Source organism: Leucoraja erinacea, chromosome 14 (genome assembly GCF_028641065.1).
Source record: "Leucoraja erinacea ecotype New England chromosome 14, Leri_hhj_1, whole genome shotgun sequence".
Classification (NCBI taxonomy): domain Eukaryota; kingdom Metazoa; phylum Chordata; class Chondrichthyes; order Rajiformes; family Rajidae; genus Leucoraja; species Leucoraja erinaceus.
In genome coordinates, this window is record NC_073390.1 from 9,720,469 (window position 1) to 9,736,109 (window position 15,641).

Consider the following 15,641-nt stretch of genomic DNA (forward strand, 5'->3'; position numbering starts at 1 on the left):
AATGAACACGTATTTCTCTGAAGGCAAATGCTTTTATGACCACATTCTGCGATGCGCAAGAGTTAATTTCAAACCTTTAGTCTCCATCATTTATTACTACATGAGGACATTTTTAGAGAGAACGGATGTTGCTATTCAGTATCAATCAAAGCTAAATTTGACAGCAGTTCTTCAACATCTCACCATCTTCCAGCTGAGCTTCCAGATGAGGGGGGCATTTGTTGTACTCAGATGCTGATGTAGAGCGCTGCTTAATTAAGCTTTAAAAATAAAAACCTGTGTACTTATTCTGTGCCATTCCTGAGCTGATACAGTTATAGAGTCATAAAGTGATACAGTGTGGAAACAGGCCCTTCGGCCCAACTTGCCCACACTGGCCAACATGTCCCAGCTACACTAGTCCCATTTGCCCAAATTTGGTTCATATTCCTACAAACATGTCCTATCCATGTATCTGTATAACTGTTTCTTAAATGTTGGGCTAGTCCCTGCCTCAAATACCACCTCTGACCTTTGACGTCTCTACCACGTCTGAAGAAGAGTTTCGGCCCGAAACGTTGCCTATTTCCTTTGCTCCATAGATGCTGCCGCACCTGATGAGTTTCTCCAGCAATTTTGTCTACCTACCACCTCTGGCAGCTTGTTCCATACAACTAACACCCTTTGTGTGAAAAAGTTACCCCTCAAATTTCTATTAAATCTTTTCCCCCTCACATTAAACCTATGTCCTCTGGTCCTTGATTCACCTAGTCTGAGTAATAGACTCAGTGCATCTACCTGATCTATTCCTCTCATGATTATATATACATCTATAAGATCACCCCTCATCCTCCTGCACCCAGCTTACATAACCTATAGCTCAGGCCCTCTAGCCTGGCAACATCCTCATAAATCGTCTCTGTAACCTTTCCGGCTTGACATATAACATGGTGCCAAGAACTGAACACAATAATCTAAATGCAGCCTCACCGACGTGTTATACAACTGCAACATGACCTCCCAAATTCTATACTCAATACTCTGACTGATGAAGGCCTATATGCCAAAAGCCTTTTTGACCACCCTATCTACTTGCGACTCAAGGAACCTTCAATGAACCATGCACCTGCACTCCTAGATCCCTCTGTTCTACAACGCTCCCCAGAGCCCTACCATTCACCGTGTAGGTACTGTCCATGATCAACTTCCCTAAATGCAACACCTTACATTTCTCTGTATTAAATTCCATCAACCATTCCTCAGCCCACCATATTTAGTTTTGAATACTAAATACCATAGACAGTATTTAAATCTTGAAAAGACAAATCCCAATTGGCCCTTCTGTACGTATCATTCAGTGTGCAAATTTACATCTTATGATGAAACTCAACTTGCTGAGTTATTTCAGAAAATGATAGCGTTGTTGCTACATCTTGTGGTTTGTTTTTAGTGGGCGCTGTAATACTGTAGATCATAGAAACATTGAAACATAGAAAATAGGTGCAGGAGCAGGCCATTCAGCCCTTCGAGCCAGCACCGCCATTCAATATGATCATGGCTGATCATCCAAAACCAGTACCCCATTCCTACTTTTTCCCCATATCGCTTAATTCCTTAATCCCTAAATACACGAGCCCTACTACTTTTACTAGCCCTCATGATCTTTTATCCAATACTGTATGTTGAAAATACCTATCAAGCACCTGATCCACTGCAGACTCATTTCAGATTCAATTTTAATTGTCATTGTCAGTGTACAGTACAGAGACAACGAAATGCATTTAGCATCTCCCTTGAAGAGCGACATAGCAGACGATTTGAATAAAAAATAATAAGTGTCCGGGGGGGGGGGGTGGTGATTGGCAGTCACCGAGGTACATTGTTGAGTAGAGTGACAGCCGCCGGAAAGAAGCTGTTCCTCGACCTGCTGGTTCGGCAACGGAGAGACCTGTAGCGCCTCCCGGATGGTAGGAGGGTAAACAGTCCATGGTTGAGGTGAGAGCAGTCCTTGGCGATGCTGAGCGCCCTCCGCAGACAGCGCTTGCTTTGGACAGACTCAATGGAGGGGAGCGTGGAACCGGTGATGCGTTGGGCAATTTTCACCACCCTCTGCAATGCCTTCGGGTCGGAGACAGAGCAGTTGCCATACCATACTGTGATGCAGTTGGTAAGGATGCTCTCGATGGTGCAGCGGTAGACGTTCACCAGGATCTGAGGAGACAGATGGACCTTCTTCAGTCTCCTCAGGGAGAAGAGACGCTGATGAGCCTTCTTGATCAGAGTAGAGGTATTGTGGGTCCAAGAGAGGTCATCGGAGATGTTGACTCCCAGGAACCTGAAGCTAGAAACACGTTCCACCTCCGTCCCGTTAATGTGGATGGGGGTATGGGTGCCGCCTCTGGACTTCCTGAAGTCTACAATGAGCTCCTTGGTCTTCTTGGAGTTAAGGGCCAGGTTGTTGTCAGCGCACCATGCTGCTAAGTGCTGGACCTCCTCCCTGTAGGCCAGCTCATCGTTGTTGCTGATGAGGTCAATCACCGTTGTATCATCTGCATACTTGATGATGTTGTTAGTACCATGTACAGGTGTGCAGTCATAGGTGAAGAGGGAGTAGAGGAGGGGGCTCAGCACACAGCCCTGAGGAACGCCGGTGTTCAGGGTGAGGGTTGAAGAGGTGTGCTTGTCTAACCTCACAGACTGGGGTCTGTTGGTTAGAAAGTCCAGTATCCAGTTGCAGAGGGAGGGGTCGATGCCCAGGTTACCGAGTTTGGTGATCAGTTTTGATGGAATAATGGTGTTGAATGCTGAGCTGTAATCGATGAACAGCATTCTTACGTAAGTGTCTTTGTTGTTGAGGTGGGAGAGGGTGGAGCGAAGTGCCGTTGAGATGGCATCCTCCGTACTCCTGTTCTTGCGGTTTTCATTCCACATTAAAACGCACAGTCATTGCAGCAGGTCCATTCCATTCTTTCACATGTACCATGCAACACCCACAGAATTTAGACCAGAATTTAACAGCAAAATATAACTGTCTGGTCTGCTCAGTATTTTCTGTTTGCATTACAACCAGAACTTATAACATAAGTTGTGTTTGTATTTGGTAGATAATAAAAAATATAATTAATGCAATTAATTAATACGAATAAAAGTAAGTTCAAAATTATTTCAGTCCCATCTGAAACTAAACTGTTTTATGGCAAATGCATTTGAATGTACTGTAGATAAATATAAAATAATTAGCATACTATCAATGGAATAAATCAGAGGGCATGTACTGAACCTTCTTGTTGTGTATGGCGTGCACAGCCTAAAGTTGTAGGACAACTTGTTCTATTTGATCTTATTTGATTGTGCACGTCAGGTTGATTGCATTAGTCTAAACGGGGCAGACCATGTGAAGGTTGCAATCTCCCATCCCATGTACTGAATAAACTCACTGAACCCATCAAGTCCAGTAAATAGTTGAACTGAAAATAATCAAACAAGATTTCATGCATCATTACCTCCTAGATTACAAATAGCCAAAATAAGAAAGGTAAATTTATCATGCATAACTGCATGAATATTCATTTAACCTTATATTCTCATCTTTGTATTACGTGAGTTTTGAATGAGTCTTTACACATCTTTACAATATCAATAGTTTTGCATTGTTATACTGTGCATTATCTGGTGAAAATGGACTGCAAATCCTGCAGTAAAGTTCATTATCTAGTCCATCTGCATTCATTCTTGCAGAATGCCGGCACTCCCTCTACTGAGCTCAGTGATAATTTGAATACCCTGAATGAATTTTCAGTCATTACAAGGTTCCTGAGTGATTCCTACAATCTGTAATATCAGTGAGTTTTTAATATCATTGTCCAGATAGATGTATTCCAGAATATGTAAATGAAGGGAAGTACTAAGGTAAAATACCATAGGGTGTTGGGAATAGACTTACAGGCTTAGAGTATTACAGCACGGCACCAGGCCCTTCAGTGCACCAGCTGCGGCAACTATCAACCACCCATTGACACTAATCCGATTATATTTTCCCCACATTGCCACCAACTGCCCCCAGAATTCACCATTAATCTATGCATTAGAGATAATTTACAGTGGCAAATTAACCTACCAACCCACACATCTTTACATGTGGGAGGAAGCCAAAACACCTGGAAGAAAAACGTTTTTAGTGCTGGCAAATTTTAATTCAGGCATTAAAGATGGAACATAGAATATAGCACAGTGTAGCACAGGGATGGGCCCATCAGCCCATAATACCCATGCTGAACCTGATGCCAAGTTAAACGAATCTCCACTGCCTGCACGTGATCCATAAGCATGCATTATCTGCATATCCATGTGCCTATCTAAAAGCCTTTTTAAAAAACACTATACAATACAATACAATACAATACAAATTTATTATCATTTGAGCCCCAGTGAGACTCAAACGAAATGTTGTTTCCACAGCCATACAAACAAAGACACTGTCTTACAGACATACACATAATTAAATTCACACAAACATCCATCACAGTGAAGCCACTGTGATGGAAGGCAAGTCTTTTCTCTCCCCTGTTCTCCGTGTCTCTCCCGATGTCCAAGCCCCAGGCGGGCGATGATGAGTCCCACGGCCATTTTAGGCCGCGCGGGGCGATTTACGGCCCCGCTCCCGGTCTGAAAGTCCAAGGTTGGAACCCCCACGGGCGATGGTGAGTCCCACGGCCATGAAGCCGTGCCGGGTGATGTACTGTCCCGGTCCGGGTTGTTCCAACCCCGTGACACCGGCTGGAGAAGTCGCGTTGCGGGAGCTCCGGGAAGCGGTCTCTCTCTCTCCTCCCAGACCCGCGAGCTCCCGATGTCACAGTCCACCGGACCTGCGGCTGCGTTGCTGGAGCCTCCGAGCCCCAGGAGTCGAGTCGCAGCAGCGAGTCACCGCCGCTCCCCACGCTCCGAGGCCGGCCAGCCCCACGATGGTGAGTCCGCAGATCCGCAGCTCCGCAGCTCCGCAGAGTCCGCAGCTCCGCAGCTCCGCAGCTCCGCAGTCTCCGGGACTGGAGCCCCCGGGTCGTTCAGGTTGGAGGCCGCTCCACGGTGCTAGGCCCCAACGACAGCCGAGACCCGACAGGGAAAAAAGTCGGGTCTCCCGGACAGGGAAGAGATTTAAACAGTTTCCCCCTCCCCCCCCCCCGCCCCCCACATTTACACATTTAAAAACACTATTAAAAAACACCAAGCACTACATTTAACTAGACAAAAAATAAAAAAAAGACAGACAGGCTGTAGGGGCCGCTGCAACGGGTGAGTCGCGCCGCCAACACAGCCAACGCTATCATACAGCATCTGCCTCGACCACCTCTAGCCTCTAGCAGCGCATCCCAGGCACACACCACTCTGTGTAAGAGACCTACCCCACGCATCTCTTTTAAACTTTGCCACTTTCACCTTAAAGCTCTGTCCTCTAGTCCTTGAGATTTCATCCCTGGGGAAACAAGTTCTGGCTGTTTACCCTATCTATGCCGAACAATTTTTGTTCACTTCTATCAGGTCTCCCCTTAGCCTCCAAAGTTCCGGAGAGGTTGTCCAATCTCTTAGGAGCAGGACATAGGAGCAGGATACAGGTCCAAGACATAGGAGCAGGATTTGGCCACTCGGCCCAACGAGTCTGCTCCACTATTCAGATCATGGCTGATCTACTTTTCCCTCTCAACCCCATTCTCCTGCCTTCTTCCCATAACATTTGCTGCCCTTACTACTCGCCTTTTAGGTAATACCCTCTAATCCAGGAAGCATTCTGGTAAATGAGGCACGAGGGATAAAAATAACAAAATGTCTTATCTGCATGGTCTTGCTGTTAAGTTTGCCAATTTGCCCTATTGTTGCATACGTTGGCCACTGTTTGACCAGTGTATCACTGGTATGTAGAAACTTTCACTTCTGGTGGACATCCAAGTAGCTAGTCTTTGTGTCGGGCAGTCACAGTGTGATTGATTGCACTCCTTCAAATAAGAATGTTTAAAATACAAAAACACAAGTCTGTTCCTCAGAGGACGCAAACAGCAATCCTTGCTCAACTGGAAAGGCTGCAGCAATTTCCCACTCACCGCAAGGCAGCTTCCTCAAAGCAGGCAGCCAATCCCTTGATTACCTTTGGCATTACATAAATTCATCTTCTCTCAGGAAATCTAACACAGTTGGGAGCATAGCCATAAGGCAGGAGCTTTTTCACCTCATTCAAGCTGTTGCAGCACATAGATTCTTTTTTACAGATTATTTTATACAGATAAAATAGCACATAGACAATGAGGGCGATGGCGGTTGAGGACGGTTCACGTGGGTGAGAGACAAAGGTAGGCCTGACGCAGGATACTTTGTTACTTTGTCAAAGCCCTTTAGGTGGTGACCATTTGCATACCTTGGGTATGCAAGCAAAGAATTTCACTGTGACTTGTCACTTGTGACAATAAATTATTCATTCATGCATTCATTCATTCATTTATTCATATTTCCATTACTCGGCAAGATCGTCAAAATTTCACAATCCATCATTATATATCCCAACACCATGAGATTCAAACCATTTCTCACGTCACTTCTTAACTTTCTCATCTCTGGGGGAAAGAAAGCCACAATTTACTACTTTTTCTCGCCTAACCACTACCTTTAGCTGCTCTTGGTAAATCAAGGAAAAGCAACAAGCAATCTGCTGGGAGGAAGTCAGTATGTCAAGCAGCATCTGTGGGTGGAAAGGAATAGTCGACGTTTCGGGTTGAAACTCTGCATCAAGACTGCAAATGGAGAGTGGATCAGGTTACAGAGAATGGGGAAGGATATGAGATAGAGGAACCACATCTCATGGTCCACCGATAACCTGTTCACACTAGTTCTATGTAGATATAAGGAACTGCAGATGCTGGTTTACAAAAAGGGGAACTAAGTGCTAGAGGAACTTAGCAAGTCAGGCAGCATCTCTGGAGAGAAACCACACTAGTTCTATGTTATCTCCTGTTCCTCGTCACCTACGGTATTTTTGTTCCCATCCACCCCTGTTTCCATCCACCTATCCTGTGTACCTTTCATTCACAGGTATTGCCACCCTCACCCCCCCCCCCCACCCCCCCCCCCCCCCCCCCCCCCCCCCCGGTTCTAGTTCCATCTACTGTTCACCTCTCTCTTAATGGTTCCTATTATTACCTTCCTTATTTACTAGATTCTAAAACTGGCAACTTTTCTGTTGCTGTTTATCTCCCTCCAGTAGCTGTGTCCACCTTCGCCCCAATCCTCCCCTGCGCTCACCTGACTCCATATCATATGCTCATCATCTTTCACCCCTCCTCAGTCCACCTCTCGTTTCTGTCTCACCGTCCCCCCCTCTCCTGTTAGTGTGGCTATCTCCCCCCTCCACTCTCAGTCCTTTTGCAGGGTTCTGACCCGTTCCTTGACCAGACCTTTCCGCCCACAGATTTGTTTGATTGTGTCCACTACAGTACAGGGGAAATCAGGGTTAAACCAAAGAAAACATCTCAGGTGAACCTGTGTGGCAAATCTGTACAGAGGACGACACGGTGGCGCAGCGATAGAGTTGCTGCCTTACAGCGCCAGAGTCCCGGGTTCGATCCTGACTACGGGTGCTGTCTGTACGGGGTTTGTACGTTCTCCCCATGACCTGCGAGGGTTTTCTCCAAGATCTTTGGTTTCCTCCCACACTCCAAAGACCTACAGGTTTGTAGGTAAATTGGCTTGGTACAGTATAAACGTAAAAAATTGTCCCTAGTGTGTGTAGGATAATGTTGGTGTGCAGGGATCGCTGGTCGGTGCGGACTCAGTGGGCCGAAGGGCCTGGTGCTGCGCTGTATCTCTAAACTAAAAACACTAAACATGACAGAGGAAACTGCGAGAACGATTGGCATCTTTGGAGGAAACAGGGTGGGAGGAAGGAACATCGAGGTGACTATGGGAGTTTGTGGGTTTGTAACGGATGTTGGCTGCTAACTTTTCCCAAGACATGGAGGCAGAGAAAACCAGAACGTGAAGGGATAAACCAGAGATGAGCTGTGTGGATGTGTGAGCATAGTGGAAGCCACAGCAAGAGAAAAACGTTTCCAATTCTCTACGAGTGCAGAAAGCAGTACTGATACAGATGTCCATGAGCTGAGCTGGTAAAATGATTCAGGGACGGGGTTTAAGTAAGGTTGAAAAGAGATGGTTCTGCATATACCTCTAACAATTGCATTAAACTTTAATTATTTGGCAATTATGATCTAAAATTGTTGCTGGAGGGCAATTGAAGCAACAAAAAACAGACAAGCCAAGTGGGGAAGCCTAACACTCAAGTGAGTGGTATTTCCATAGATTTACACCTTCTGCCACCCACAGAACAAATGGCTGTCTATTTTGTGACAATGGCGTTACATAAAAGGGCTGACTGGGGAGATGACATTTCCATGACTCTCGCTGCTACCAACACTGATCTCATGGGCTGCCGAGACACAGATGGCAACAGATTGTGCGGGAGCAGAGCAAGGCTCCTTTGGAATGAAAGGCCTCTGTCGTGAGCATCTGTCTCTATGTGTATGCAAGCAAAGAATTTCACTATGCCTAGTCACATTTGACAATACATAGTAAGATTAAACGAGCTTACCAGTTTGAAGTTTGATCTTTATTTTATGAGGAATAACATTCAGGGATTACGTGAAGAACCCGCCAGCACGCATGCGTGTCAACCTTCAAAGCAGCGGTGTGAAATCACAGACAACAGTTATTGAACTAAACATAGTAAGATAAGAGAAACTAGAATACCAGTTGATCTTTATGATAGAGGGTGGGCGTGGAGGGCTCGTAATCCTTCAACGTTACGCCTCATAAAATAAAGATCAAACTTCAAACTGGTAAGTTCTCATTTAATCTTACTATTTTACTTCGGAGTCACGTGAGTGACTACGTGAAGATTTTAAAGCTCTGTGATTTCATGCCGTGGAAACGAGTCCAGGCATCTTACACTGCATCAGTAGGCCAATGTTGAGTGAACATTAATAATGCATTCAGGCATGACATAGATATAGACATGTTGATGCTATTAATGAACAATAATGGCAATAGTAACCTCCCTCAACCGGGAGGAAGTATGAAACAGACCTAACATAGAGTTGGCAAATACCCCCGATCTGGCAATGGGTTTATTCTGAATATTTGGACAGATCGTTAGTTTGACCATCCTGCAGCCGCTAGGATGTTGTCCATAACCCTGCTGCTGAGGTGTTGCGGTCCTGGTGGAGTGAGACTCAAAATGTCAATGTTCACTAAGCCAGACCCATTTAACCCCCTGGAGAAGGTCTGTAGTGATTCCTTCTAACGAGGTTTTATGTAACTAACAATATTGCTAGTCAGAGTCAATAAGGCTCTTAGGGACCTTGGCATACTGGTGTAGATGTGTGATCACACACAACCCAAGGTCCATGGGATATGCAACATCTAGTTTGGTCTTATGGCCCTGTCTAATCTGCTTGACTAATCATAAACATAACATGTTATTATTGCCCGCAGATATGATCATCCTATCCAGTGTAGCAATGACTGGACCCGTTGCGCTGTACTCAGCGCCATAGCATAACCACTAGTAAGTGAGTTTGACCAAGGACAGGGATGTTGCTGGAGCCCATCCGTGAAGTGATGTAGCACAATGTTAACAACCCATATCTCTGCGTCCCTAGGCCTGGGAGGTTTTACGTTGACGATACCCTTCATAATCTAGATGTCAGAGGGTGAGACCCGACAGAGTGGTTTCTGTTCCCCGCAGCCAAATGATGAGGAGGTACTTCAGGCACAATAAATGGAACTTTAACTTAATGCTATAAAATCCCATATAAACTGAATTTCAAGGCATCAGTCATCCGTGCCAAGTTAAATGTAAATAAGCATAAACAATACCTCCCATCTCCTATAAGGAATGCTGCTATTTGGTGCTATCCCTACAATATGCAGTGAGCACTTCCAAGGCTTTTGGTTTAACAACCCGAGCCGCAGGAACAGTCTCTCAGAGTCTGCGAGTCAATGAATTGATTATATCATGCAGAGGATGGTTTCAAATCACAACTGAACCAGCAACTTTATTGTGTCCAGAAATAATCATGTAAGGTTTTATGATCATTCCCCACATCAGCGGGAACCATGGGTATATAAACCATGCACTCCGAAAATGCCGGAAGCGGGAAACTTGCTGAATTTTGAAAGCCCCGTCTAATGAGGCCAAATGGAGGAAGACATAAAAGAACATTCCTCCCTAGCGTAGCGAGAATGCACCCATCGCCATTGATATGCCTCGTGTATTTTGCAACTGGTGATTGAGCCTGGATGCACACATCTCAATCATTAGTGTTCCATCGAGCCACAATGTCATTAAATACATTGTGATCGCACATCGATTCTTTGTTGTCATTGATTTTAAATGATAATACACCAGTACTAAATGCGGTTAGGTAAAACTATCACCGGATACTTTGATTTGATTGCACCCTTGTGATTAACATATACCACCACCAAAGTGAATCACCTTGGACTTGTGCATACAGATTATGCATATTCACACACCTTTTAATGCACAGAATGCACCTGGTGTCCATTGGCAGTTGATACCATAACTGAACAATTGATAACTCATGCTAATCCCATCTGCCTCCGTAACTAGAGATGGTATTAGTAATTTTCCATCTTTGAGTAATAGTATCACTTTGGAATTGACTGAAGATTTACGGATGAAAGGTTTAGTGGAGCAACGCTGAATACTGTTCGTCCACCATTGTGACTTTGATAGTTTCAGCTGGGAATAGCAGAGGTCTAATCTTTTGTCTCAGAGCGGAGTCCCAGCCAAATGAATGGATTAATTGTATCCCAATAATCAATAGTTTCACTTGGTATCAACTTAACTTAAATTTAACTGGACGGATGAGAAACCCAATTTCTTAAATATAGCTATGTGGCTGATAAGGCTAATTTAGCAAAATACAGTATGTTCAATATCATCCAGATTAGCCATAACACTTGTTTGTTAGCTCTGTGCAGTCGAAGCACTGATTGTAGTGATTTGGTAAATAATCTGGGAATTGAAGTTAGTTCATATTCCGTGGCTGCGCAGTTGGGGGCTATGCGTAAGTGGTGCACTATTGTGTTGGGGGGGACGAGTGAGTGGTGGAATCTTGCATTGGGGAGCTGACCCAATGAGTCTGCACTTAGCCTTCACAGTAATGCACATCTTCTATGTCACAACGGGGACCCGTCAGCCGTGCCTGCGCAGTTGGGAGCTATGGGTGAGTGGTGGAATATTGCGTTTGGGGACCAGCCCTCCCTTGTGACCCCCCCCCCCCCCACTGCATTGGGGGACGGGATCCAACAGGTCCCATTTGGTTTAGTTACTATTAAAACACAAAGTATTTTTGCTATAACACCATCAACCAAGAAAACCAACCCAAATCCAAAGTAGTATCTAAACTGCTTATACACACTTATGCTAAGGACAATAACTAAATCCAGATGCAATAATAAGCTGTCTACATGTTAACCAGCACATAAAAAAACTGATCATGTAGATGCATGTATATCACTGATGTCCCCACCCTTTCTCAAACAACGTGAATTCGCTAATTTTAAGTATAAATGATTTCCTATTTTAATCAATGAATCTCGTTCCCTGAAATTACTCCTCAAACATTGTACCGTAGTCTTTGTAAATAATTTTTGTCTGGCATTATTCCTTTGTGTTTCCTTCCAATATAATGATTACTTTCCTAATTTTATTCTCTCCTTCCGTGTAACCACATTCATCTTTCAAAGGGTGAAGGGAAAGTAAGGGTCAAATGTATCAGTTCTCTGGCATGTAGAAATAATTGATTTAGCTGCTAGTGATAAGATACCCCTCTCGTCTCTCTCAGGCTGCCATTTGCCTTCCAGCTACTCACTGCAACTGCCCGCTCATATGTTGCAGTTTGTGTGCAGGGACACTTTTTGATCCCTCTGCACCTCACTCATTTGCAATCTTCTTAGATAAAAATCAAAGTACAAACTCTCCTGCTTTCCCACATTAAACTCCATTTGCCAAGCTTTCTGCTCATTCACTCAACCTATTTAGATACCATTGCAGAGTTCACATATCTGCATCGCTTCATATCTTCCCACTTAGTTTGGTGTCATCAGTTTGGATATCTTGCACTCTGCCTTTTCCTCCTATGTCAGTAACATAAATCATAAATCATTTTGAGAGCCAAGAACTGATCTTTGAGACATTCCACAAGTCACATCCTTTATTGGAAGAGACAGGTTTATTCCAATTCTCTATCTTCTACACAAAAATGAATTTTCAATCCATGCTCACACATTTTACCTAATATAAAGAGCTCTTAAGCATTGGCCTTTTATGTGGCATATTGTTCAATGCCTGAAAATCAAAATACACAACATCCACTGTTTTCCCTCTCTCGATTCTGCTTTTTACATCCTCTAAGAACTCAGGTAAGGACAACTGAACATACGTAAAAGTTGATTCTGTAATAATGGTGGATAAAAACTGGATAAATGTTAAAGAATATTTCAGGGAATATAAGGAGCAACTGGGGCACATGGCTAGCTGATTGGTTCTTTCAGAGAACCAGGATAGACTTATTAGGACAATATTTCCTTCTCTGCTGTATTATTCTATGAAATTATAATTATTTCCAGTCTCTGGAGCCTAAGCTCTAAATTTCCTCAAGACCCATGTGATTTACATTTGAAATCATAATTCTTGACCTCTTCGGCACTATTCCCATGATGAAATAACCAGGCACCTTTTGTCTCAGTCCCGATGCAGTCTCGAGTTGAAACAACAACATTTCCTTCTTTCCCTCTCCAGATCTTGCTTGACCTGCTGAGTTCCTCTAATTGTTTGCTTTTCAGTCAAAAATGCCAACTGGGTATCAATATAACCCTGCGTGATGAAAATCAGAAAACTGCATTTACAGGAAATCTATGATTTGGACAAACTTGGATTATTTAAAGAGTTCCCAAGGAGAGACTATTAAATTGTAATAGACATTCAGAACCTTTACCCAGAGTGGCAATGTCAAAGACGAGAGGGTGCAGTTTTAAGGGGGGGGGGGGGGGGGGGGGGGGGGGGGGGACAGTGAGTGGCTGATGCAAGGAATGCACTCCCAGGGGTGCTATATGATATGGTGCTCAAAAGGTTTTTAGATAAGTACATAGATATGCAAGTAATAGAGACATATGGATCACATGCAGGCAAAGGAGATTAGTTTAACTTGGCATCATGTTTCGGCAGACATTTTGGGCTGAAGTGTCTGTTCCTGAGCTGCACTGTTCTATGAAATAAGTGTCTGTTTCTGAGCTGCAGTTTCTATGAAATAAAAACTGAAAATACTGGAAATGTAGCAGGTCATGCAACATCTGTAGAAAGAGAAACAGAGGTCATGTTTCAGGTTGATAATTACAGGTCGATGCACAGTATTTTGCTTTTGTGTTTTGAATGATATATTGATCTCTCTTTTCTCACAACCCCACAACCACCCACACAGTTCCACAGGCACTTAAATATCGGAGACCTATCTTCTGCAATGCTGACAGCTCTGGAAGCACCTTGCTTTTCGTAAATGACCTCTGTTCCTTGTGAAGCCTCAACTATTCCGGTCTATGAGTTGAAGTCAGATGTTATTTATTTTCTCTCTAGATCTGTTTTGTGAACCTCGATGGGGTGGATGCAAACTTCAATAGAAAGGAACTGCAACAGGTAAGAGAACAAAGGTAAAATTAAAAGGTACAAGTTGGTGCTAGAAATGTGGTGACTTTTGTACTGCCCAAGGGTAATCTACCATTCTTGAGATGCATAGTAAGAATTGTTACAAAAATGTAAACAAAAAATGAATTTCACTGTACCCAGCCTAATACACTGTGAGATATTGGTTGATTAGTGCTCAATGTCTGAATTTAACCTCTACTATTTCAGCAAGGAATTTGACCTTTGGATAATGTGAGGGGTTTCTGATCAGGACATTGAGTATTGCTATGGCTGGACATTTCAGGGTGTAAGAAAGCAGATTCAGGAACATGAGAAATAAATGATACCGCCTCCAGAGCCTGTTCCGCAGGTTGAAAAGATCAAATTGATCCTGTGTTTCATCCACCACCCTGTCTATTCCCTATTTCTTCAAATTCTCATTTTCAAAAACCTATCAAATCACATCTAACCATTTGCTTCAACTTTTCTTGTCAGTTAACCAGTGAATCTATTTTTATTCTGCGAAAATCATTCATAAGTCAAATCAAATTAATTCATAAAATCCCAAATGGATTTGAAGCTTGTAAAAATAATAAAAAATTGCAGAGTTCAAGTACCTCTCACATACCATCCATAATGAGGGTGTGTTTCAATGAAAAGATTCTACTGTGGAAGAGAGATGATGAAGTCTCAGCCAGATGCTGAATGACTAATCTGTAAAAAGATATATGACAAAGATAGACACAAAAAGCTGGAGTAACTCAGCGGGACAGGCAGCATCTCTGAGTCTGAAGAAAGGTCTCGACCCGAAACGTCGCCCATTCCTTCTCTCCAGAGATGCTGCCTATCCCGCTGAGTTACTCCAGCTTTTTGTGTCTATCTTCAGTATAAACCAACATCTGCAGTTCATTCCTACACAAAAGATATATGACACTGTTCTGCAGTCTCATCAGATAATGCTTGCCAGGGGTTCTCAGGGAATCTTCAAGTAATATCATCGCTTAGTAGTCATTTTACACATCGCTGCACTATATTAACATGCTCACTAAACTATTAATTCCTGACAACACAAGGCATTTTAAGAGATGGGTTACATACTAAACATTTCTAAAACTAACTGAGGCAACATGAGAGGAACTTGGATGTAGAAGGTGCGTAATGAAAGCTCTCACTTTGTTACCAGACTGACCTGTTGCATTTGGAATCCATCTTTCGACCACCTGTGCCATATACCAGTTTCAATTAAGTCGATATAAAAATAAAAAATGCTGAAAACCTCATCTATGGAGAGAGAAATGAAATTAATACTTCAGTGATGGCCTTTTATCTCTTTGACTGATAAAAAGTCATTGATCTGAAACTGTCGAAGAAGGGTCTCGACCTGAAACGTTGCCTATTTCCTTTGCTCCATAGATGCTGCCTCACCCGCTGAGTTTCTCCAGCATTTTTGTCGACCTGAAACTTAACTTTGTTTATCTCTCCGCAGGTGCTGCCTGCCCTGCTGAACACTTTCAGCAGTGTCAGCTTTTATTTTAGTTCTGTAGCGTCTGATATATTTTGTGTCAGATGGTAAGATGAGTAGGATGCCTAGCTACATCCCTGTAACATTACATTTTAACCAATAATAAGGCAACATTAAGGCTAATAATCCAGATATATGTGTTTAAACAAAAAACAATATAGCTTGAAATTTCCAGAGCATTTCAGGGACACTCATGAAACCTAAATACGATTCATCTCAAATTAATGGCTAATATTGATGACATTGATCAAAAAGTGATTGACCAGACCTCATCTTTCCCAGATGAAAAGGGAAAAGATTTAATAGGAATCTGAGGGGTAACTTTTTCACACAAAGGGTGGTGGGTGCATGGAACAAGCTGCCAGAGGAGGTAATTGAGGCAGGGGCGATCCC

At 43.3% G+C, this 15,641-nt stretch overlaps 1 protein-coding gene across 1 annotated transcript in view; it reads left to right on the forward strand.

Moving 5' to 3' along the window:
* sphkap (SPHK1 interactor, AKAP domain containing) overlaps positions 1 to 15,641 on the forward strand; it is a 145,043-nt gene that overhangs the window by 67,878 nt on the left and 61,524 nt on the right. Inside the window, exon 4 of the mRNA XM_055645559.1 lies at positions 13,679 to 13,738. Within this exon, the coding sequence (XP_055501534.1) occupies positions 13,679 to 13,738 (60 nt within the window). The remainder of the gene's footprint in view (positions 1 to 13,678; positions 13,739 to 15,641) is intronic.